Raw genomic sequence first — 27,639 nt, forward strand, 5'->3', positions numbered from 1 at the left:
TCTCTCTCTCTCTCTCTCTCTATTAGGAGAAACACCCAGTCACTATCAGCCTCTTTTCTTTGCTTTCTGCTTTCTACCAAGAGAATCACAGTACTTTCAAACAGCAAATATCATCGGTCCATTTTCCCCTTGGAATGACAGTATCTTCCCTCCTGGGCGTTCTTTTGTTTTATTCTTTTGTTTTATTGAATTGTTTTATTCAAGCTGCCGTAGAGTAGAAGCTCTTAGCTATGTAATTACTGGGTAAGTATATATAAAACTTTATTTTATCATAAAAATGTCAATTTGGTGCTCTGAAGTTTCCCTGAGGAAAGGGGAATGGACCATCATTAGAGAGTTTGGGAATGTACAGTTTAAGCCTCTTAATCTTGATCAGAGCATATTGGTACAGCTGGTATTTTGTTGTGCCGAAGTATGGTAGCATGATTGATTAGTAGTGTTGTAGTGAACAAAGCATAGTTTTTGTTTACATACAATAGTGTGCAATAATCTGTTGGATTTGTTTTATATATAGTTCTGTAGTTACGTTAAAAATGAATAAAAAACATTTATTGGGAGTAGGGTGCCTTTTCTGCTGATTTGTACTATGAGTATGTGTGTACCCCACTGGCATGAATATCCCTCACTGTGGGTAATCAGATTGTATAAAATATTAATATGCAGAGTATGCATATAATATCAAACGGGATTGTACATAATCACTATCGTAGTATCAAACTTCATGTTTAGAAAGCTGTAAGTGTTAGTGAAAGTTGTGAATGGTATATTTTAGAATAACTTTTTTTTTCTATCTTCTTATCACAGTATAGTATTTAAAAGGTATAAGAATGTCTGATATATTAAAGTATTAGGCCTGCCTTCCAGTTTTTAATTTTTGGACCAGCTTTTAACCCAAAGCCAGTAATTATTCCATATTATTTACAGGAATTATTATTCCATATTATTTACAGGAATTTATTTATTACTGTTGGTTACCTTGACTGCTTTTGGTAATGTTGTTATAATTTGAATTAAATCATAGTTCTTATGTTTACATTGCAATTTTTCAGCTCAACTTGGGATGAGCATTTGTTTGAGCTGTTGTTACCAGCAGGTGCAGGTGGGACTGGTGGTGTTCAAGTGGGTCATATTGACCTCAAACTGAGTTTTATACCCGGACCTCCAAACCCTCTACCTACACTTCAGGTTAGTCTAGTTAGTGTTTTTAATTTTTGTAAAACTGCTGATTTGGGAATTAATGGCAATGAAGTCAAATATGCTGCAGCTAATTAAGCCCCTAAACAAATTCCTCTACATTTGGAAGCTTGAACATTTAACCATTTTATTTTAAGTGAAGCAGAATGAATCGTTAACTCTTGGATATTTGATGTGCTCTCAAATTAACCCTTTCATTCACTAGGCCTCTGCAAGCCCTGTCTGTCCCAGAATCACTGCTCTGATGAGCAGTATTTTATTTTATACATTGTCTGTGAAGTTGCTAATCATGTTTTGGTACTCATTTTGGCAATTCAGTGAAAAATAATTGTAATTTATCATGGTGTTTACTTAAAAAGAAAAAAAAAATCAAAATAAAAAGATTGTCAGTCATAAAATGATGGGACATAACTAAGTTAGCTTTTGGATCTTCATGGCACTACGGTGTGTCGTAATTGAACCAGAATCTTAATTCTGCTCCATGGTGTAATAATTTTTCTGCAAACCTTGTGTTAAAATGTACATGGTAAGTACACCTTACAATATAAAATCTTACACTGTAATACCTTTACATAATGATAAGGATTTACAACTAGAATACCTTTTGTAAAACTGACTTGTTGATAAAACAGTAAAGACCATATGGTAATTAGCATTTTTTAAACAATTTGCTTTGTTTTACATGACAATTTGTTGATGGTGCTGCACCCCCAGAGAATGTTTAGACCTTTCTCCCTTCAGATGGACCAATGGACAACCTTCCTTTGGAATGATTTTGAACATAAGGGATTTCTTTCTTGGATGCTAAAGTAAGAGCAGTTTAGTCAATTATCACGGTTTCATTCTAGGTGTCACTGTGTTTGGGCCTTTGAATGAAGCAACGTTATGGCTAGCTACACCTTCAGTGTGTCCCTGAAGGAGACAAGGCAAAGTTTGGAGGTTGATGTCAGGAGGAAGGACTTTGACCCTCCCCTCACACCAGTCCATGAATCTTTGTTCTGGCCTCGTCTTGAAGAGACATTTAGCTTTTGGAAAAGATTGGTCCTGAGTGCCTCCTCACTCTGTTCAAAGAGCAGTGTTGACAAATGATGCTCTGGACTCCATCATCTATAAAGCAGTTTCCTTCAAAGTTCATTTAAGATTTGTGAAGGGGATGGCAGCTACACCTTCACCAGGCTTAGGAAAAGGACAGACCTCTTCCACAATCAGGTCAGGCGTTCAGTGTTGTTCTTCCTCACTGAAAGGCTAGGAGTCTTATGGTTCTCTCCGTCATGCATGGGGCAGTAATAGGGGCCTGACTCCTGAGTAGTCATTATCCCTCAGAATGGTTGCCTCTGAATGACTTGTGTCAGACAGCCTCCCTTTTCTTACAGACAGATCCTTCTCAGAATATTCTCCAGGATCATTCAAATTTTTTTTTCAGAAGAACTCATTAGAAGTCATAGACAATTACTCTTGGGCATCTGCAGTCTTCTCTTCATAGAAAAGACACCTATTAGTTGGAGACTGATAATCAGTTGCTTGCCATTGATCAGTTTTGTTCGAAAATAATTTATGGTTAAAACCCCAAGTCATCAGCACTGTTGGAATATATCACCTTCATCTGCAATCAGATAGTATGTCAATTCAAAGCTCTGTGTTTTGGGCTGGTGAATGCTGCACAGGTGTCCATGTGAGTATTCATGCTGGTTTCTGCTTGGCTCATTCTGTTATCCTCTGATGTGTGATTGTTACTAATTAGTGACAACATGACTTGGGTGATATGTGTCTTCTTCTACAGGTTAGTGAGGCAGGTGCGCAAAGCCAAAGAAGCCTTTTTTCTCTTCTATTGAGAATATGTTGGTAGATGCTTGCAAGCTTCCTCTGTAGCTTCACTAGACTATGCTGGCTTGTAGCTGGATAAGGTTCCAGAGCCTTCTTAGATTTGTAACAGCTATTGATGTGGGGTCAAAAATTTTTTGCTTATTGTAGAGACCATCCCCAAATTCCACATAAATTAATAGGCTGTAATATATTACCATTAAAATATTCTCTAATTCTTCTATGGTTAACCAGGAATTGTAAATTTCTGAATACAGGAAAGCTGGAAATATCAAGTGAAGTAACTTGAGCTCCATTTTTAGAATGTGCTTTGGTGCACAAGGATGGTGTTCTAGCATACACTGATGGCTCCAGTACTGGTGCTGGTACTGGATTCTGAGCTATTTTCCCAGGTATTGAGAGCTTTGGATCTTTTGTGGAATGTTATCAGTTTTTACTACAGAATTATATGCACTTTTAGCAGTTAAAAAAATGGGGGAGAAAAGTGTAATTTTTAGTGTCATAGAGACAATGATACCTGCACCCATGTGCTAGAAAGGCCGATACATGTGGCTGAAGTGATTTATCAGTGTGCCACACAAACAGGAAACTCCTGGTGTTCTGTTTTCCTGTGCCAGACCCATTGCCTATATTAGAGGATGCCCTAAACACCTCTGGGACAACCTTCATATCTAAACTTCACCCCCACAGAGTTTTTTGGGATATGGGTGATTGGTGTTTTGAGGCTGGTGGCACAGGTACTGGTTTCTGCTTACACTGCCAGGTGCTGATGTATGGAAGATGGGGTTGGACAAATGTCAGCGAGGAAAGAGGATATCTTTTTCAGGATGGCAAATACAGCAGATCATGGAGTTTCTTGCCTGCCTCCACCAAAATAAACTCTCTCTTTCTGTGATGCAGGACTGAAAAGCTTTAAGCAGCCTTACCCACCCTGTGGACTCGAGCCTCTGGAGTAGAATGTGACTTTCATTCTCCGTAGTCTCATCCAGGTGCCATGTGACTTCTGAGGGAGGGTATGAATAAGGATGTAGCACTTGAGACTTTCTTGGTAGCTTTAGCCTCAGCAAAATGTGTGAGGAAGCTGCATGGTCTCTCTTTTTGCCACATCACTTGGAGGAATGGAACCCTTTCCTTTGTTCCTGAGCTGTGGTGAAGACTCAGAACCCGTTAGTCCATTATAAGAGATTCGAGGAGCTTTCTATCCCTTCCCTTCAAGACTTTGTAGGTGACATTCAAGACAATGCTGTTGTGTTGAGTAAGTTGTGGTACTACATTCCCAGGACCCAGTATCTTAGGTCTGAGTGCCAGTGACCATATACAGTTTTAGGACTGGGAGGTACAAGAAGTAAATATTCAAGAACACTCTTGTTCTGGCCTCAGAACATCACCAAGCAGATCATGAGTCATCCGGTCAGATGACAGCTTCATATCTTGGGGAGGGTTCACAAAGGCATGGACAATGCTGTGTTCTGATTGCTTAGGAGGAGCTTCATGGTGCACAAATATTGAGGGCAGATGTTTGGTTGTGCCAGTACACCTTTCACCTCTTCTTAAGGTGAGTATTTCTATAAGTCCTTGAATACTTCCTCTTAGGACCTGTGGTGGCTGCTCGCTGTGTTGTGTAACTGCCCCAACTACAACAAAACAGCATCCTGCTTAATGTGTACGGTAGTGAAAAGTGACATACTTCTTCCCTTGTGTCCATCTCTCTTCCATCCAGAAGCCTGGTACTTGGTGACCAGGCCGGGTGCCGATGAGTTACACAAAAGAGATTCCTAACTCTTGACATGTCGTATGTAGATGTGACTCCATTCATCTCGTTATTTTCGTTGGGACCTAAGTGGTAGTGCAATGTTATCTGGGATTTTGCGCTGGTATGCTGCCTACTGGGCTGGTCTTTCTGACCCATACAGGAAACCATAGTTCTCCAAAAGTTGCCCAGTGTATGGTTACATACAGGCTTATTCCGACACAAAATCCTGCCAGCTTGGTGTCATATATGCCAAGCTGTACGGGTGGTTACAGGAGTCATATTTCCCCATCTGGGAAGCTGATATATCCTGGTGGAAGAACAGTATCAATCATGTTTGGACAATGCCTTGTACATAAGGGCAAGTCACCATATGGAAGACCCCTCCCTCCTTGGAACTTCTCTGGGCCTCCCACACACCTCCAAACCCTTTCTCAGTCTCTATAAGTGTAAGCTGTGTTGCCAACATTTCCTTAGGCTGCACAGCATTGCCAGTCATCAGAGAGTGGTTTTTTCAAATTGGCCCCTGGACCAGTGCTGTTGGGTAATGTCAAGTAAGTGTGTATGTATGTATATGTATATATATATATATGTGTGTGTGTGTGTGTGTGTGTGTGTGTGTGTGTGTGTGTATATGTATGTATGTATATACATATATATATATATATATATATATATATATATATATATATATATATATATATATATATATATATATATATATATATATATATATATATATATATATATATATATATATATATATATATATGTCACTAAGTCCACGTCAGAAGGTGAGTGAAAACCGGGACTTTGAACAAGCACTTTCGTAGTTTATTCTACATTTTCAAGTTCACACTGAACACAAAAAAGTTGACAGAGGTTCATATACAAAAACAGGTGGGGGCGGGGTTACAGGTTGTTAATTTGGGCAGCATGTTCTTTAAACAAAAACAACAGGGACAAAGGATCAAGGGATAATCCAGGGTGGAGATTAACATTCCTGGTGGTAGTAGCTTCGATGAAGACACTCAGATTTCTTTTTCGATGGTCATTGACCTTGTAGATAACCATTGACTTATCCCAGTTCATCCCATGGCCTGCCTTAAGCGTATGATCCACAATGCCATTATTTGATAAGCCTCTGAAATGGCATATTTGTGTTGGGAGCTTCTTACTTTTAGGCCTTTTGATGTTTGACCAATATAAGTCTTATTACATTCTTTACAAGGAATACTGTATACTTTTAGGCCTTTTGATGTTTGACCAATATAAGTCTTATTACATTCTTTACAAGGAATACTGTATACAATATTGTTTGAAGTGGGTGGGCTATTCTTAATTAGTTTATTTCTCAAAATATTATATTTAAATACTAAGTTAATATCAATAGTTTTTAAATTGGGCACTGCAGGAATGAAATTAGGATAAAATGGTAAACAGAGAATATTCTTAAGTTCATTGTTAACACTGGTTGGATTATAATATGACTTTTTTGCTTTATTTTTACAAAGTTCTAAAAAATATGGGGGTAACATGAATCTCCTATTTTATCAATAATTTTAAACTCCTCTTCCAAAAATTTAGGACTACAAATTCTAAGAGCTCTAAGGTACATACTGGAAATGTTGACATCTTAATTTGTTTAGCATGATTAGAGTAAAAATGAATATATGAAATTATTCATGGGTTTCCTATATACTTTGAAATAAAAATTGGTGTTATTTCTAATAACTAAGACATCCAGAAATGGTATACAATTATTTTCTTCATATTATATTGTGAATTTTATGGATGTTACAAGGTTATTAATTGTTTGCAAGAAATCTGGAATATTCATATTTTCTTTAAGAATACAAAAACAATCATCTACTTACCTAACCCAAAACACCTTAGAGAAGAGATTCCTTGGAATAAGTCTAGACTCAAAGAATTCCATGTAAATATTAGACAAAAGTGGCGAAAGAGGGTTCTTCATAGCCATACCAAATATTTGTTCATAAAAATTACCATTGAAAGTGAATTTACAATTTTTTATACAAAAGGATATAGAATTAATAATAACATTGGTAGGTAATTCTAGATTATACAAGTCCAAATGTTGTGATAAATATTGAAGTAAGTCATCAATAGGAACTTTAGTAAATAAAGTTTCAATTTTAAAATAAAGACTATACTAAAGGAATTCAATTCAATAAAAGAGGAAGTGTCAACGATTGGCCCATCCCTACCGTACATATACTGGTTAATCAAAACCCGTACGAAGATATTTTCCCATTCGCCCCATTATCAGTTCAACCGGTTCTATTAGTTATAAATGACACAGTTTGGTAGGTAGGTAATAACCTCTTGCTTGTATGCCTGAGAATTAAGACATTAGACTGTGATGTCTGTGTTCCATTTTGTCCTTTAACACCTAGCTGTTCAATTATGTCTTGTCCCAATTTTAACTTCTCATAAAAGGACACAGCATTTTCACCAATTGTGTGAGAGTAGAAATGTGGCTCCTTTCATATTCTCTTTCTTCCATCTTACTTTCCACCCTCTCCCAACAGTTGATTCATAGTGCAACTGCAAGGTTTTCCTCGTGTTACACTTTTCAGACCTTTTACTGTCAATTTCCATTTCAGCTCTGAATGACCTAAATTCTGTATTCAGTTCGTTCTCTCTCTCTCTCTCTCTCTCTCTGAATAGCCGCTTTTGTATTTGTGGTGACTTCTTCGAATTAACTTTTTGACCATGTACACAGTGATTGGTTATTAATGGCAGGTTATTTTCATTGCATATTTATATGAGTAATATGATTATCTTTTCCAAAATATGAATATTTTCTCTGTTCTTTTCAGGTTACATTATTAAGACAGAATTTAACTACTCCCAGACGCCAGAATGCTCCACAAGGTAACGACTCAACCTCAAGCTCAGCATGTTGCTCTTCCACTTCACACAATCATGTATCTTCATCTTCATCATCAAATATACCTGATGATATCCTAGGTATGTTTAAGTTGCTTTGAAAGGTGAAACATGTAGTGAAATAACATTAGCCTGTTACTGTTAACCCTTTTAGATTTAAGGTGTTGCCAAAATGTCTGTGTTAAATTACTCTGACTACTTATGGGCATTGGAATGTTTTTCTTTTGTTGCTTACTGTAAATTCATTATTTTTCATGGTATAAAGTGGTCATGGTGCTATTTTGAAGTTGAATACCTATAATTTATTCTGATGCGTTAATAAAAATTGCTAAACTACTGAAATAAAAGTGCAGATTTAATATTTGTGGTGGGGAATATTAGTGGAATCTCAGAAGGTCAAGTTTGACTACAGTTCATTTTTGTGTATTTCTAGAAGACTTGCCTGAGAACCCAGTGGTGACGAAAGAGTTTCTTTTGAGTCACAATGCAGAAATATTATGTGGTCCAGTCAATGTGAACCGTTGCTTTGATTTATCTGGTCAAGGGGCCAATGTGACCCTTACTTCTCCTAGTCTGTTGGCATGTCGCAGCAGAACTTACCTCGTACACATTAAAGCTCTGCCTCCAAAAGTGTCACAACAGCAGCAACAGTCACAGCAGGTTTGTTAGCTTTTGGTTTACACAATATGGGACTTAAAAAAATGAATGAATTGTTATCTTGGCAAATTTCTTGAGAAATAATTAATAAACCTGGTTTGACTATAGGAATGCATCATCAGTGCCATAATTTGATACATTAGTGAAGAAAATTTCTTTATTCCATATAATTTTTTTTATCTTGTGGTGATAACAAAGATTTCTACTTTTACACTGATAGAAAAATAATTTTTTAAGACCAATAATTCTTTTAAAAGTACATTCATGATTTTGTTTTTATGTTTTCTGTCCTCTTTTTATTGCTTTTCCTCATAGTATGAGCTTTAATGCATTACTAAGATTAGTTTTGAAATACATAGCTACATAACTTTGGCACATTTTTCCATGTTTTACTTGAACAAAAATTTTGATTTTTAAAAGAATCTGAGATTAGGGAGTGTATTTAATAAAAGTTATTTCAACATCTGGACAACCTTACAGGATCTACAGAAGAACAGTGATCTAGATTTGGTGACACAGTATATGCCTCCACAGTCATCAACATTCCTTGACAGATTAGCTGCTTCTTCCAACAAGCGCGTGGAGTTGGTTCGAGGTTGTGATGTAGTTCAAGAGCTCTCCATCACTGTCAGATGTTGTGCAAAAACTACCATTGTACATGACAGGTATGTGGAAAAGTTACCTTTTCTTAAATCCTTAGTGAACAGTAGAATCTGGCATTAACACTTCTTGAGTGTTGTGGGCGTCCAATAACATGGTAAGTTTTTGTGTTTAGTCTAAGTAGACTACCAAGGGCACTGATCTAAATAAGTAAACCCACTAAAGCTCCATGTTGGTGAAAAAGCAGCATGTACTTCAGTAATAAAATAAAATTAATTTTGTAAAGAACAAATACATTTGAACTAACTGTACTTCGGGAGGTTGTCGCGCCAGACCCGGCGGCAAGTACGATGACTACGGCCCTCCCATTCTCTCTAATAGAGATGATCCCACAGCCCAGTGCGCCGTACGGCAAACCGCCTGTCGACAACTCCTTTTTGTTATGGCAAAGTTCCTGTTCGTGCTGTAGAAGATACTTTATGGTTGTGATCCTCCTTTGCATTCAGATCTTTTTAGACTGTACTAATTATGCAGTTAATTCTAACAGTTGTGCCTATTCTTATGTGATTTTCAATACCACACAGTTTCTAGAAGTTTTATTTCTGTTTTAACGTAATTGTGGAATGATCTTCCTAATCATGTAGTTGTTGTCATTGGGACTTTGTAAGTTAAAACGTATTGCAAATGCTTTTATGGTATGTAGATTTAGTTGTCTTACTTAAGAGTTTATTCATTATTTGTATTTATTTTAATTTGTTATTTATCCTATTTATTTTAATTGGTTATTTATCTTATTTTTATGTATTCCTCTTTCACAAAGTATTCATTACTTTTCATTTTACTTTTCTGTACTGGGCTGCTTTTCATGTTGGGGCACTTGCTCAGGTAGAATTCTGCTTTTCCAACTAGGCTTGCAGCTTGGCTCATAATATGTGAGTAAAAGGAAGTCATTTTGATTTTAAAGTGAACAAATATGTTCAGCAGCAAAATTGTTAATCACAGCACACTCACCTTGGATGCACAAGATTTGTAGCAATAACAAATAGTGATACTGAGTCAGGGTGCTTGATATATGCAGTTGTATAATTAGATACTCCAAAAATTTGCTATACTCCATCGGCTCCTTCATGGCGAAAAGGGCAGGGCATGGGAGGTGACCGGCGCTGCCACATCAAATATTCCCACTCACGTTGTATGGTATATGAAGGCAGCATAAGTTATACAACACAAATATAATTGGTTGCTAATCAATTTTTGCCAGTTATTAAAGGCCCTTGTAATTTTCTAGCATTTAACAACAATAAAACAACACGTTTATTCTTAAACATGACAAAAAAAATTTCCAGCGCTGCCAGTTCCTCTCTCAGGTGTTAAGCTGACCTCAGGGCATAAAGATGTCAAACAGCTCGTGCCTCCACAAGGGAAGCTCAGTCAAAACACTCACTGACTCATTAAGGAGTCTGTCGCCTTACAAACAATATGGAAGGAAGTCCTCGTTCCCGCATTAATCTTTATCCACAGGCTCGAGAAATCGTTCATAGGGTCGTTAAGCACTTTTCTAAAGAAAAGGCAAACCGTGGACCCATTGTGGATATCAGAAAAACACTGCAATGCGCCTCAGAAGCAACAATGATACCGGAGAGAACAATCAGCAGGATTTGCAAAGAAGGCAAAGATATGGAAGAGAGATGCGGCACAGCAATTTTCCTGGAACGGGAGAAGCATCAACCAACAACCGTGACAGATTTCGACGATTTTGACAAGAGCGTTTTAGACTTTTATGTAAGGAAGGAAGTACCAACGCTTGATTTAATCAAAGAAAAGAAGATATATGAATAGAAAAATGTTATGAATACTCTTAACTGGAAAGAAACGAAGGACCATATTATGAATAGATGATAAATTAAATATTTATGCTGCGCTCTCTTATCTGTCTACACACACAATCCTTTTCAAATGTCAATTGCTCTCTCTCTCTCTCTCTCTCTCTCTCTCTCTCTCTCTCTCTCTCTCTCTCTCTCTCTCTCTCTCTCTCTCTATAAATATATATATATATATATATATACAGTATATATATATATATATATATATATATATATATATATATATATATATATATATATATATATATATATATATATATATATATATATATATATATATATATATATACACATATATATATATGTATATAGACATATATATACACAGTAAATTGACACAAAAACAAGTAAATTAAAAGTGGGGAAGTCCAATAGTGTGAGATAATCACAAGGAAGGTTCAAAAAGAGATTCAATGAGGCCTATATGAAAAACAGAGACCTGGAAGAATGGAAATATTTTCGAAGGAGTGTCGAGGCAATAGGGAACACCCAGAAGTATACTGCTCCCAGGAGACATTAACAAACACCAAGGAGATTAAACCTCCTTGACAGAAGTACGGATTAAAAGGGGTAAAAGGGAAGGGTAAGCCTTTAAAAACTCGAGAGAAGCACATTTGGCAACGTAGGGGACAACGCCTAAATCGCCATGAAGGCGCCGATAGAGTATAGTCATAATTTAGGTGCATTTTGACACTAGGAAATACAGTGTATCAGTGTACTGGAAAAGAAGTACAGGGATGTGGGGTTAGAAGACAGGAATCTCGGTAATCAGATGAGGCATGGGGTACAATAAAGAATAGAAAAAGCAGAAGGGACATGTAGACAGATTTCGTCAAGGAGATGAAGAGCACAAATAGAAAAGCTAAGTTCCCCAGCAATGAAGATCAAGAATAGATAAGAGAATATTTAGACATACAGGTTGATATGTTGATTAGGCCATATATTCAGGGAGTGTCATTGGTGTTAGGGTAACTTAGAGAATTAGTAATGAAATGTCCATGGGTGAAAAGACCTTTTAAAGGATAGGTCAATAAAAATATCAGAAACTTGGATGGAAAACACTAGGCTGTGATGGAATTATTGCAGAGATGGTTTAGCATAAACTGAAAGATGAGTACTAATGAACATTACTTCATTACATGTCCATGAAGTAATTGTCCCATTATGCTAATGTCCCCGTCAACTCACTATTAGCAGTACTGTATGTAGTCTAGCCTAGTCATCCCTTGGGCATCCACTAATTTTAGGTAAGTGGAATGGATGTAATTATTTACTGTCCTTTTATATTACTTTATATTACCGAATAATAACCTTGTACTGTAGTTTTCGTCTAGCATATTCACATATGATACTTAAGTCTCAGGTATGCATTCATCAGCTGATCATTTTTTCCCATAATTCCTTAAGCATTTTCTGCCTAAGTCCCTTTGCATAATCATCTCTGTGGCATTATTAGGAAAATATAGACGAAAATTCATTTTAGAGCAATCGGCATAATTCACTATTCTGATTATCATGATTGAGAAGTAAAATTTATTTACATAAGTCATAGAGTAATTAATATTTTCTGAAACCTCTGTTGGACAGTCATTAAGGATACATGTTCGCTTGTTCCCTATCAGCATTAATAAAATTCACTCATACTGTAATACGAAAAATTTGATATACATGTATAAACTCATTCTAGGAAAATCTGGCTTTTTGCTTCCTATTCTCTGAACTCAGACCTTCCAACCAAAAAGAGGATCTGAACATTGGGAGGTCATTACGATTGTCAATACATTGTTCCTATGCTCATTTCATCATGATCCTCATAGTTATTACCGCTAATGCTATGTGATGCAAATGGTCTAAAAATCATAATGACTTAAAAACTGATGAGTGCAAGAATGTATGTATTATTTCTGACCATTTCAAACATGGATATCCCATGAAGATGGAATGGCAGCTGCTGGTCACTATACTTTGAGCACTGCTTGACTGGTTGTATATTTTACCATCTTTGGTCTTTCTGCATCTGGGCTTGTATCCTAGTCTTTCTCTTCAGTGTCATCCAAGATAAAATGTATACAAACTTAGTAATGTATCCTCTCCCAAGCCAAGATAGTCTGCCCCTTTTTCATCCTACACAATTTTTTAAGGTGGTTAGTGGATAAACCCAAAAGCCCAGGTGAATGTTGTTTAGAGAGTTGTGTTCTTTGTAATGAAAGGACTGAGAGTCTGGGAAATTTTAGACTACAAATTGCACATTATATGATTGGTTTGTAGGAAAAGCTAGTTTTATTTTTGAAAGCTCAGGTTTTTTTTATGTACAAAATTATTCAGTTAGCATGATCAGTTAATCACATACAATAACATTACCATTATCTTCATAGTTATATATACATGAATTCAAAATATGGATGTTGAATGGTAGTATAAAGTGCATACTCAGGGCAGAGTGTTATGACTAATATGATGGCAAGGGCCAATGTTGTCATCATATGCACATTATTATAAGATTATTATAACATTGACCTTGCTTGCAGTACAGTATACAGTACTCTGATTTCCATTGCTTACTTGGGCCTTCAGTTAGCATTCACTCAACACCAAACACACCCATTCATTAATATTATAACCATCTTATTAACATATTTTTAGTTTATTACAGGCTTTTTTGTTCCAGTAGTGAATAACCAGTCTTCTAATATCAGATAGTATCCATTTCTGTTAAAATAGAATTGTTTGGAGTTTTAATTGTGAGATTTTATCTGTAATGCTTTTCAGGATAGCTTTGAATTACTGGTTAGTGGTGTTTGCAATGTTTGATATTTTTATGGGAATGTTTAGAATGATAGGATGTAGACAAACTTGGTAAGAGGAATCCAGTTTGATTTATATGCTTATGAAGAAACATTAATAATTTGTACTATTATTTCAGGTTGCAGAGGTTATCACTGGTAGAAAATGAGGCCTTTCATAAAAGGTTGTTAGAAGCTGTGATAAATAAAAATACCTCAGATCACATGCGTCATCGTGCTCTTGACTTGTTGCTTTGGATTACTTCTATTCATACTGCTGCAGGTAAGGGAACTGGTTGTATCAGCTTCCAAGAAGCAGCAGTTTCAGAAATTTTAAAACTTTTTCTTTATAGGCATTTTTACTGATTTTGTGAAAATTTGATTTTTTGCCAATAACATTGCAGCTTTTAAAGTAAAACACTGTGTATATGTTAGCATTTCCAGCCCGAGAAGAACCCTAAGAGAGTTCAGAGGTCTGGTTAAAGAAATCATTTATAACTAACTAAGCATTAATGATCATATAACAGTAAAGATCATGACACATATAAACCATGAAATCTTAGACCATTTAATAAGTATTGTATTCATATCATGTTTGGTTTTGAGACACAACTTGTTATATCAAGGGATATTTGGTAGATAGCACATTAAATGTGTGTTGACTTTTAACTAATCTATTTGTATGTGCACACTGTACACAGTAGTAACGTATTAAATAAATTTATTTGTACAAAATAAATTGTTTTACCAGTAAAAGTAAAACTATTGTTTTACCAATAAAAGTAAAACTAAAGTTTTTATACAAATCCAATAATCATAAATAGTTTTAACTTTATAAAACATATCAAGGCTCGCTATTTTAAAACATGACTAGCCAACTACACTGGAGAAGGAAGGAGGGTACTGGAAGTTGTGATTGATGGGTTTGTATAGAAATTTGTTCATTGTAAAAACAGTTTGTTATTAGAAACATATTAATAGCATGAATCAGTTTAGGAGGGAGGATGAAGCAGACGCATTCAGTATAAGGAAGACATAGCTGCAATATGTCCAGTCCTGGAAAAATAGTGTGGGAATTGGTATGGATGCTTCCATAAATAATACATTTGCAGTGGGCTGTGAACCAAGTAGAGTACTTATGAAGCACAGGAGCCATAACGGTGGATACTCTGGGATACACACACTCTTAGTGTGTCAGTTAAATTAAAGATTAATCCTGAAGAAGAAGAAAGTTTGACATGTTCAAGTTATATATGGCATAATGATGGTAATGGTGATTAATTTGTTAGAGGAAACTTTGTACAGTTGTAACTGATATTTTGTTCTCTAATTTCAGTTGATGATCGAACAGTGAACATCGGAATCATCACATTGTTACAGCTCCACCTTTCAGGACTGGTACATACTTGTTTACTGCAAGGTGATAGAAGTGTGGCCCATAAAACATCCAAAATTATTGTTACGGCCTTAGAGTAAGTAATTTTTTTTGTTGTTATTATTATTATTATTAAGACACGAAATTTTAATAATTTTAAGGTATGGTATGACCAAGGATGGATCTGTTAGCAGCACAGTCCAACCTCTTAAATCTGGCACTCCATGGTCCAGTGACTCCCATGATCCAGGACTTGTTTTAATCAGCCACCATTAGTTCTTGGGCGGCCACAAGGGCGGCGCCACATGTCGTTTCAGTTTTGTATTTTTTCCAATTTCATAACTGAAGCTTACTCCGTAAATACACAAGCACAGTTTGTTTCCAATGAAAGCATCCCATGAAACTTTGAAATATTCAGCATACAAAAGATCTGTAATTTGCATATACAGTATACTGTATATGCAAATGTATAGTGCAAGATGTAATTTCAGTAGATTACACTAGGCTAGGCTTTCTATGCCCATCTCAGTTTTGGTAGATACCATTGATAATGTATGTTACTTTATATTTGAGTTACTTTCTAACTAATAAATAGGCATAGAAGCAAAAGTTCATCTTCATACATTAAATCAGGTTTACCAACTTTGTGACTTGTCTAAGAATTCATTACTATTTCTTATAAATAACAACCACATATTACTGCGTGCAAGACTGGCATAAACAGGAGCAAATACTGACATAAAGTCGAATTGAGAAACAGCTGTTTGCCAATGTCAGTTACTGTAACAAACACTTTGATTAAGGGTTGCATTACAGTTGTTGACTTGTTAAAAATTTGCTAATTTTCAGGGGTGTTTTCCATAAATAAAAATAAGATAAATCTTTATTCATCCTTCATATAATGGAGAGGAAAGTGTTATGAAAGCATACCACTAAATTTATGGCTGTAGCTGTGGCTGAAAAAACAAATAATGCGCTGGCCACTAACCTTTATGGAAGATGCAAAAGTAATCTCTGATACTGGCAAAATCACACCTATGCAGTACTTCATTTATTATAATGCATTTATAAATAAGGTAAGTTGCATTTTTAAACCCAGCTTTGATAATTTATGAAGAAAATGAGTCTCCAAAATGTATCTTATTCAGCAGCTAATGGCTGTGATTATGTTGGTAAAATGCAGTGAGTTGATAATTTTAAGAATGTAAACATCAGAATGCAAATGGCGCCTGATCCCTATGTTCATAAATTATAATAGGAAGTAATATGACAGTAATGCATGAAATATAATTGCATACTGTACATAAAACAAATTTTATTAAAATTATCATTATTCTTAATACAACTGTTATTTGATTTTGCAAATGGACATCTTTGTATCAACCTAACCGAGGCATCTCTCTCTCTCTCTCTCTCTCTCTCTCTCTCTCTCTCTCTCTCTCTCTCTCTCTCTCTCTCTCTCTCTCTCTCTCCACTTAAAGCTATTATTAAGAGTTGTTAATGTTGTCAAGTTAACTTGCCAATTCTCAATTTTGGCTTCCATAGGTAAATATAAAATACTGTACATTTTTATTAATTCTCTCTCTCTCTCTCTCTCTCTCTCTCTCTCTCTCTCTCTCTCTCTCTCTCTCTCTCTCTCTCTCTCACACACACACACACACACACACACACACACACACACACACACACACACACACACACACACACACACACATTTAAAGAATTGAAAGCAGCCAATTTGTTTGAAAACAAAAGCCAGAGAAGTTGGAAGTGCCAGAAAACATTGAAAGGTGGCCAGGAGATCAGAATTCGGCAGTGCACTTACCAAGTGGTTTGCATTTCCGGGAGATGCTTGTGCAGCAGTCCAGAATTTTCATAAGGAACTAAACCTAACGATGACAGTGATTATTCCTAAGCTTTGTTGTACTTTTGATAACACAGCAATATATATGTGGCATGAACTGGCAGTACTGTTTACATAGTGGTTTTTTAGGGATAATTTCTGTCATCCAGGATTTTCTATGGTCCGGCAGTGACCTGGTCCGAAGGGTGCTAGTTTAAAGAGGTCAGACTGTAATTGGTTACAGTGAGTCCTGAGAATGTGGTAATGGAAGAGAGTATTTATTTGAAATTCAGTCCATATGTGTTTGGAGTATTTTTTAAAGTAATATGGGTAAATTCAAGATCTCATTGTGACAAACATTTTGCAGGTTATTTATTGATGTTGAAAATCTGATTTAGTGCAGCTAAAGTTTAGTTTTTAAAGTTTAAAGCTTGTTTTGTTGTTATTTCATTGTTATATGTATTTTAACCATGAAATTACTAGTCAGTTTTCCTTGAATGGTGTAAGAAGTTTGTTAATATCTTTGCTACTGATTACATATTACTGTTAATAAATAGTGGCCACTGAGTTTTTATTATGCTCACTGCACACTAGCTGCTGCTGAGTTTTTAGCTATTTTTATTAGATTACCATTGCAAGCATTGTTCTACTCTGACTCAAACTTTTTTCAATTATTGTTCATTTATGGAAGATTATTTTACTTGCAGTTCATGACTATATTTATCAGGAAATATAAATTGGTAGGCTAGAATAAATATGCTTGAAATATCACCTCCTAGCAGTTATGAAACAACACAGAATAACAGGCATTTATGGAACAACCCAGAGTAGCAGTATTACTTTAACTGACAGTAAAGGCATTTATGGAACAGCCCAGATAGCAGCATTACTTTAATTGGCTGTTATACAGAGGATTGATCATAACAGAAAGCATGTATGCTGATGCACATTGAGATCCATAAAATAATGAAGATTTTTTGCTATTAAACTGGAGTTTTACCTTTTCTAGGGGTTCACGTGTGGTAGAAGGAGGAACTGTCTTTGGCTGGGCAGTGCTTGAGGCTCTTTTAGAATGGTTGGATTCTGTTTTGGAGTGTCAAAGTGCTGGAGCACTTCACTGGTTCTTTACACTTTTGAACCATGTTAAATGGTGCAATCCTTGGGGAACTGCACGCAAAGTAAGTAACAGTTGGTGATGCATAGAAGTGTATGTGCATCAGTGTGCTGTTTTTTCAGGATTCATGATAGTTTTAAGATCAAATTTATTATTTTTGGGTAATGTAAATGTTAATCATACGTGTTTTATAATATAAAACTTGAAATGCACATGTTGATTATTTTGAATATCTTGAAATCTAAACTATCATAGAACTGATTGTGTCCTGTCCAGTTAACAAAATGTAATGTTAGAAATTGATTTAATTCTTATTTGTTTAAGTTGACTAGGAAATGGAGACCTTTTAATGGTATTGTTCTGCAGGTCACCCAGTTGCTGTCCCTGACATCGGAGTCACTTAGCCGAAAGGTAGATCCCCTTCATGCTGTACTCCAAACGAGATTTAATCTGTATGGGACACCATTTGAACGAGAATTATTTGACATTGAGCCACCTCTCCTTGCTAAGTATACTGTAAGTTTAGTTATATTTTGTTGGTATGGATATATATACTCTATATGGGAGTGTATAAGACAACCCCCAGAATTTTCATTAAAAGTAAATTATGAACCTCATTCATTGTATAGGGCTGCCCTATATATGCCACTTCCTGCTAAAAGTTCTTGACAAACCATCCCACTGGCCAAGGGCAACATAGTCTTAGTTATTTAAAGTTTACTATCTTCATGTCAAATAATGGAAGATTACTATAGAATCAGTTACAAATGATATAAATCAAACATACCCAGTTGGTGTAGTGTAAACACTTTTGCATTGGTTATTTTACTGGTACAGTAAACTTTACCAGTTACCTGAAATTTATTTGTTAATTTATAAATAATGTTCTACTGTAATATATTAGAAATATTGGAGTGAATTATGTAAAATCTGTATATATGAAGTGGGTCTGCATACATGTCAGTGAATTTTATAACCTTACACTTCTAAATGATGTTACATAAAAAGCTAATGGCTGTTAGTTATAAAAATAAATGCACAACACGCAGGTGCAATGAATAGTTCAAACTGCTCTCTCTCTCTCTCTCTCTCTCTCTCTCTCTCTCTCTCTCTCTCTCTCTCTCTCTCTCTCTCTCTCTCTCTCTCTCACAGAAACATTTTTGTTATTTATATTATATACAATGTCCATATGCATACATGTATCTGTGTTTTTATTAAATGCTTGTTTTTAACTTGACTTCTGTGCCTGTCTGTTTGGGTCAAATCTTGTAATTCAGTTTTCTACCTGTTCCCTTTATCTGATGGACTTGAGATTTTGTATGGTTACTCAATCCTGGTGACAATACAACCTTACATGAACATTAGGTCAGCAGTGACCTCTAGTGACCCTACAGTGACCTCTCCCAGTATCTCAGGAATTGTATGAAACTTCAGATTTTTCACAACTTCTTTGATCAGTAGAATCTATCTTCTATATAACCCCTCCCCTTCCCTTCCCTCTTCCATCCCCTCCTCCCCATCCCCAGCACACTATCAAGTGTTAATTTAGCTATGTCCTCCCCATTCCCCTTCCCCTTCCAAATGGCACACGATCAAGTGTTAATTTAGCTATCCCCCTCCCCTCCCCTGCCTCCTCTTCCCCTTCCCCTTCCTGAGCATATGATCAAGTGTTAATTTAGCTGTCTCCTCCCTCTTCCCTGCCCCTCCCCGTCTCTCTTCCATCCACTTCCCTCACCCCTCCCCCTCCCCAAGCACTGATCAAGTGTTAGTTTAACTGTCCTCTCCCTCCCCTTCCCTCCTCCATCCGCCCCCCTTCCAGAGTATATGATCAAGTGATAATTTAGCTGTGTCTTCCCCTCCCCTTCCGTCTTCCATCCCCCACTCCCTCCCCTCCCCCTCCACCTTCCAAAGCAAATGATCAAGTGTTAATTTAGCTGTCTCTTCCCTCTTTCCTTCCCTCCCCCTCCCCTTCCCTTCCTGCTTCCTCCTCTCCCCTCTCCTCCCCTTCCCCTCCATTTCCCCTCCTACTCCCTCCTCCCTCCTCCCCTTGCCCTCTACCTCCCCTTCCCCCTTCCCTCCTCTTCAATCCTTCTCCCTTCCATTTCCCCTTCCCCTCACATTCCTCCCCATCCCCTTCCCCTTCCCTCCCCTCAGTTTCACAAACTACAATCATAAGTCGGTTACAATTTCTGTCAAAACTAAAAAGTATAAAATAAAAAATAAAAAAAATGTCAAAACATGCTTATATTAAAATAAAGTAAAAAGTATAAAAAATTTTATTAGACACCAGGTGTGTCTCAAAATGTTTTTTTTACTTTTTAATGCATTTTAATAAAAGCATGTTTTAAATTAAAAAATTTTGTTTTAAATATATATACAGCTAAATAATAATATATTAAGAATAAATTAATTGTACTGTTAGTAACATCAGTTGCAAAAGTAATGAAAACTCACGTTTACTGTTAGCATCATCAGCTACAAAGTAAAAAAACAACCAAATGTATTGTTAATAACATTGGGTATGAATGTAAATAATTACAACAATACACGTAGGTGCAATAAGGAATTCAAACTGTTTGTGTGCATGTGTGTGTGTGTGTGTGGTCTTGCATCTGCTGTTCTCTCTCTCTCTCTCTCTCTCTCTCTCTCTCTCTCTCTCTCTCTCTCTCTCTCTCTCTCTCTCTCTCTCACACACACACACACACACACACACACACACACACACACACACACACACACACAAACACACACACACACACACACACACACACACACACACACACACACACACACACTCTCTCTCTCTCTCTCTCTCTCTCTCTCTCTCTCTCTCTCTCTCTCTCTCTCTCTTAGTGCAGCTAAACAAACCAGTAAATTACAATAGAAAATACAGTGGTGTGGCTATAGGACTTCTGTGGATATATTAAACAGATCTTCATTGTCATAGATGAAATACTAAACTCGTGATGTTTATGCTTGGATTCATATTTAATATAGAGATCCCTTGTCTTAAACACTGACACATACCAGGTATATTACCAGGTATATATCTTTTTCTTTATACTTGAATAACAACTGCACAATTTTTAAACTGAGTCTACTGTAATATATATACTATTACAGATTCCAGTAAATTTGTGAGATAAAAAAACTTTATACAGTGAGAGTGTAAAGCCTTATATGTTAATTGTATTTTCAGATGAATGGGAGTTCCACCAGGCATTCAAACTCTGCACATAGTAACAGCAATAATACCAACAATAACAACAACAACAACATTACTTTCGGTGGTTCGGGTATCCCTGGCAGTATGCAGGGGGGACCTGGAACTGGTGTCCAAAGTTCTTCTAATTTGAATAGTAAAAGTGCTGGCCAGGGTAGCCCTTATTCATTTATTGGACGTGATGATAATGACATTGGTGGGCTTCTGGGACGTGGTCTGCAAGTTGGCACATCATTAGGCTTGATGCACACCAGTGCTCTGTGTGGGCTATTAGAAGTGGAACCACTTCACTTTACACTTCATATGGCAAGTGATGGAACTAAAATGGAACGAGCATCATCAGGTAAAGAGTGTGACATAAAATGTGTTCATTTTTATTTTAATTTGACATTAGGTGTTGTGCAGGTAACAGGTTAAGTCCTCCAAAAAGAGTTAATCTTTTCATTCTTTGGGAAACAACATAAAAGACTTTCTCTGTACTGTTGACCAATGTAAAAGCCTTCAAAGTATTTTTTGTGTAGCTGAAAATTTTTAGGCAAGTAGATAATTGAAAGATTTCTGCTATCTTTTAATACAGGAAGTAGTTACTTAAGTATTGACAGATTTTAACTTTTGAAATAGGTACAGGTCATCCTGGAAGTCCATTCATGATGCAGCCTTTCACTTTGCCAAGTGGCATAGAGAGTGCTACTCTTAATCAAGGGGAGACTTTTTCTTCAAGTGGGACAGCCCATATACCACCTACCTCACTTTCAATGGTGAGTTTTTGGGTATGGCATTAATGCCATTCATACTTGTATTTTAACTATGCAGGTGCCTTTACTGTGCTACCCTTTAATGGGTGTCTTGTGGTAGCAAGTTATTTTAATGTTTAGTTTTTCTAACCACTAATTTTCCCTGTTTTGTGTAATATGTAAATTTGGAACTTTAACCCTTCCCCTGCAGGCTGCTTAGACAGTAGTTTTACAATTCCACATGGTGAATTTTTAATAAGGAAAAATGTGGTGAATGGCATGTAAAAACTTCTTTATTCCTTTTTACTGTGGTATATTCTAGATATTTAATTAAGGCTTTCCCTTATTCATTATTGACGCTAATAGAAAATAGATGAATATTTTCATAGGTAATAGGAATATTAACTTAAAAATTGGGGATTTGAATTTTTCTTACCAGAATAACTACCCAGGTTTGCTCACATTCCCTGTTTTATTAGTGTAGATGAATTCCAAGAAATAGACTAATAAACTAAGTAATTAAGGTTTTGGTAAGTTATGGATACATTTTGGTACATTTTTAAAAGATTTAGTAATTCAGAGGGCTTACATTTGAATCTTTTGACTCTGCCATCTGAGGATACAACAGGTTACCATAGGTGGTAAGAGGTTTTGTGTAGAGTCCTATAAACTTGTGAAGTTTTAGCTCAAAAACAATCACCATTTTGGAAGGAAAGGTGCATACATTCAGATTCAGGAACACCTCGAGAGTTCTTGTGCAGTTCTACTAAGGAAGCTTAAAGCCCTTTTCTTTAGAAGTTTGGATGGCTTGGCTGCCAGCTGGTTTGCAGCCCAGTTCAGCTTCTTGATTGTTGGTGTCCAGCATTGTAGATAAATTTCTTCATGCACATAAGTTTTATCACAGCCCCATTAATCATAAACACTTATCCCCTTGTATCCATGTTCTCCTTCCTTGAACTTACTTTTATTCCCACTTTTTTCCAGTGCAAACATGTATACATTCAGCTGCACAAAATTATGAAAGTGCAAATAAAATAGTGAATTATGTTGATAAATCAAGAAGAAATGCAGAGGAAGACTGAACTGTCTTGAGCAGGAAAGAAAATACAGTTCTAATAAACTCTGCTAAGCTGGTTGAACTCACTAGGGACCTTTCTGCCAACTGCAGCATTTTAAAAATATAGTTAAGAGAGTTTCCATAGTTTGAGTTTTGCAGTACCAAATGGCTTCATGACAACAACTTCCCACTCATCTTCATTTAGCTTGCAAAAAACAGTATTTTAGATGATGGATTACAGTCCATTTTCCCAATATCAAAAATTACTTGGCTCAGTATTCAAAAATATTTCACAGTATGCAAAGCATGCATGCAAACCTTCATGATGACTGGGCCAAAAAGCTGAAATATATTATGCAAGCCTTTGTCAGGAAAATGAGCCTTTTGAACGTCAGACAAAATTACTTTTGAAAGAAATGCAACGATAAATACAACTTAATAAAAGTAAAAACTACAGTACTGTGTTTAAAATTTTGTGCATTTGTTTGTTGAGCTTGCCCGAGTGTGTGCTGTATGTTTTGATAATGCAACATACTTACCATTAACTAACCTGTAGCTAAACTTAAACACATAAACACCTTCACTTATTTGCTCTCCCTAATGATGCTTTTGTAGATTACAAACATGCCAGATAAGAAACATGCAATATTAAAAATGTATTTAGTCATATTACAGAAATTGCTAAGTTTGGTGATTGTGTGTACGTGCAGTAGCATTAGCACATTTGTTACTAGCTACAGTTGAAGGCTGTAGTAGGACGTTTGAATAAACAAGCAGTAATGTGCCTAATTTTGATTGAAAAATAATTATAAATGCAACATTGCATAAGGTTGTAATGAAAAACTAATTACGACATATAATTACATTTGTTAGTGTGTGTCGTTTTTGACAATGTTATACAAATTGTTTGAATGCCATTTGAAGTTATTTCAATATACTGTATTCTGTACATCAATTTGCAACACACAAAGTTGATTTGCTATGACTGTGAATTACAAATTCTGTGTAACAATATAATTCCAGGAAAGACAAACAAAATAAAAATGTATTCCACATTATTGAAGCAGTAACGACAGAGGCATACAGTTGGTCTAAACATACTAATTACGAAATAAAGTTTCTGTAAAAACAATATGAGATGAGAAGAAATCTTAGTGTCATTCAGTGATATATTATTTACATAACATATAAAAAGATGTTAGAAAGAACCAAACACACTAAGAAGGGTAGACTAAGCTATATTAAGCATTTGTGTGTGTGTGTGCATGTTTGCTGATTGTTTATGAGCTTGCGGAGTAAACTAAGGTACAGTACCTGCTGCACACACTGTGCTATCTCTGTTACAAATATTTTAAAACAAGTTCTGTAAAAAATAACCAAGATGTTAGAAAAGAAACAAACCATTTATAGAAAATAGTACAGTACTGGAAATATTTATCAAAATCCTTATGACATGAATGTGGTTACATACAGTATTTGTAACCATTTTGTTGAATACAGTAATCAGATGCTTAGAAAGGCATATATTAATGAATATAATAGTATTTGGGAATTAGATAGGGCGCACATGCAAGTATAGCTTTATAGTAAAAAATGTAGTATACAGCAAATGCAACTAAGTTTCATCTGCCAAGCTGGTGTATCAACAGTACTTTGTTCATATATGAAACAAACCTTTGGTCTTAACATTAGGATAAATCTTCTAGTGCCTGCTGGAATCAGGTAAAACCAATAAAATTGTATATGCAAGGGACTAGTGGCATCTATCCTCAGTCGGGAGTCAAGTGAGACAACCCACATCCCAAGCAGTACTCCGTGACTTCACCATTTACTCTTTCCCGCCTTCCAAAGATGACGTATTGTTCTTTCTCTCCTCTTTAAAGCCGGTTTGGTTTGCCCATGTTTGCTTTCTTTCTGTGTTTCAGTGTGTGAATTTTGGCTGTTTGTGGATGTGTGCTTGGATTATGGATCCTCTTAACCCTCCTGCGAGTGTATCTCCTGGATCACGGAAGAAGCAAAGGAAACGCCTGGGTGTTGGTGGCTTTCCTTGTTCTCATATCCTAACATCAGTGAATAAAAATCCTCATCCAATGTGCAGTAGATGCTGGGAGAATGTGTAATGCAACTAATCCATGTTCTGTATGTCATGATTGGTCAGTAGAACAGTGGAAGAGGTTTTATGGGAAGGGTCAGTACAAAAGGAAGGAGACAAATCCATCTTGGATTGATGGGGATTCCTCTTCAGCTTCCTTTGTTCAGTCTCCTCGTGATACTGTCCCTTCCTTAGAGAGGCCTGTTCCAGTTGTTTTACCTCTTGTAATAGAAGTTTCCCATGCCCCTTCCTGTTCATCCATCGATTTGGAGGGGTTTTGGGTAATTTTATGCATAATTATGCCTGTACTCTCCCTTCAGGGAAGGGAGGGGGATCTCCTTCCTCTCATTTTTCAGCTCTGGATGCTCAGAGGATGACAGGCATGTGGCCCTATCTAGGCCTATCAGGAGTACCAACCTTAGAGGGACTGTTGTCACACTACATGGCTTCCCGCTACCCTCCAGTCCTTCATGCTGTAGGTGTCCCTTCTCCCCTGGGCCTCCAGTATATGGGCTGGAGCACAATGACATCCTCTGGAACGCATGTGGTACCAATTCCACATCATTTGGGGTTCCCTTGGCATTGCCTGCACTGGTACCAGCAGACTCTTCATGTATTTTGTACAAAGTCGTGATGTCACAGCCAGGTCCATCAGTGACATCACCTAATGTGGCCGCTATGCCATTGGGCTATGTGGCAGAGATTCAGGGCGGAGCCATTGGTAGTAGATGTCCTAAGGATAGGTTATTTACTTACGTTCGACTTCACTCCACCTCTTTCAGATCACCCTCTACCACACCTTTCTTAACAATCCTGGATTGCAGAAACATCTCATTCTGCAAGGAGAAGTGAAGAAAATGATGGAGAATGGGTCTTCCTAGCAGTAATGGTGATTGGAGGAAGTAACGACTGTCAACATAGAACCTTTTCGTGGGGTTCAAAATGGAGTCTCAGAGGACAGTTTTGGCAGCAGTCGGAGAAGGAGACTTTATGCTGACCATAGACTTGAAGGGTGCATACTTCCAGATCCCAATCCATCGATCATCATGGAAATTTCTTCGGTTCAGACAAGTTCAGCCGTCTGGAGCAGATTCTGGGAACAGAGTGGTCTCTGCATCAGGAGGTGGCGGACAGGCTGTTTCTCTTGTAGATCGCTTCTCAACAAGGTACAACACAAAACTTGAAATCTATTGCTTAGTAGTAATGGACGTGGCTGCAGTGGTGGAGGACACCCTTCAACATTCGTGGGACAGTTTGGACATGTATGGTTTCCCTCTGTTTTGTCTGATCCGTCAGGTGCTGAACAGAGTGATGAGGTACCAGAATCTCTAGATGACATTGGTAGCTCCTCTATTGCCACAGGCAGAATGGTTTCTAGACCTGCTGTCTCTGCTATTGGAAGTTACGAGAGAATTACCTCCCTGGCACAGCCTACTTTGTCAACTTTATGTGGAGAGTTATCATCGGTCGATACAGTTCCTATCTCTTCAGAGATGGAGACTATCAAGTATCTCCTGCAAGAGATAGGCTTTTTTCGAAGAGCATCTCAGATGTCAGGATATATCAGGAAGTCTTCAGCGTCCATTTACCAGGGAAAGTGGTCTGTCTACTGTGATCAGTGTTGTAGACGGGGTTATTCTCCACTTGGATCTTCTATTCAAGAAGTAGCTGATTTTGTAGTCTCTCAAAGCAGAAAAACATCTTTCTGTGTCTGCCATAAAGGGCTATAGGGCTGCTCTAGCTCTAGTTCTGCGTATGAAAGATGTAGATATATCTACATCTTGGGAAATATCTATGCTGAGCAAGGGGCGCGCTGATCTCCAAATTTCGAGGAATTATTGATTTATAGTTTTTTACAGTTTTGGACTGGTATATGTGTCTAAAAGAATTTTTTTAAGTGGGTTTTTTTTTTTTTCACCGCATTTACCGGCATTCGAGCGGCAATGAGCGAAAAATTGTCGCAAAATTTCTGTGAGTGAGAAATATTCTCTACTTTCCTACTAAAATACACATTCTTTACAATAAAAACTGGCTCTCTCTCTCAAAAAACATATCAGAGTAAATATGTTTCTATGTGTCTCGATATCACTCTGTGAGCGACCTTGAGCAACAAATTTTCTTATGGTTGTATGACTTGCCAATTCTGGATAGGAGAAAGTGAGAAATTTACTTCAGTATTCTTCTAAAACTACCCATTTTCTATGAAAAGAGCTGGTTTGTTCTCTAAAAAAAATATCAAATCAAAGTAAATATATATCTATATAACTTGATATTTTGAACTCATCTTAGTCGTATCACAGATGTACCATGCCAACTAGTATACATATACAATATTTTATATTTCTTGACATATTTGTACTGTGTATTTTTGGAAATATGAAATTATATAAGTAGGTAACAGTTCCAAACATACCATTGGGATTTACCAGTAAACCACCTTAATTTGTGTGTGGTTCTGGTTCAAGCAATATCCTAGTGCTTTGTGGCACATTTCCTTTTTGGATTTTCTTAGTATGTAATACATTCACACAATTCCATTGCCATAAGCAAGAGAAGTATCACCCTTATGAGGGAGAAATTAGGACGATTGTGTCTTG

At 36.6% G+C, this 27,639-nt stretch overlaps 1 protein-coding gene across 1 annotated transcript in view; it reads left to right on the forward strand.

Moving 5' to 3' along the window:
- Positions 1-27,639, forward strand: part of Bruce (BIR repeat containing ubiquitin-conjugating enzyme) — a 361,218-nt gene that overhangs the window by 77,291 nt on the left and 256,288 nt on the right. The window contains 10 exon segments of the mRNA XM_067128151.1: positions 1,050-1,185; positions 7,612-7,762; positions 8,115-8,341; positions 8,819-9,003; positions 13,745-13,887; positions 14,941-15,076; positions 17,832-18,000; positions 18,303-18,452; positions 21,136-21,502; positions 21,781-21,917. Of these exon segments, the coding sequence (XP_066984252.1) occupies positions 1,050-1,185; positions 7,612-7,762; positions 8,115-8,341; positions 8,819-9,003; positions 13,745-13,887; positions 14,941-15,076; positions 17,832-18,000; positions 18,303-18,452; positions 21,136-21,502; positions 21,781-21,917 (1,801 nt within the window).

The sequence above is a fragment of the Macrobrachium rosenbergii genome, chromosome 3 (genome assembly GCF_040412425.1).
Source record: "Macrobrachium rosenbergii isolate ZJJX-2024 chromosome 3, ASM4041242v1, whole genome shotgun sequence".
Classification (NCBI taxonomy): Eukaryota; Metazoa; Arthropoda; class Malacostraca; order Decapoda; family Palaemonidae; genus Macrobrachium; species Macrobrachium rosenbergii.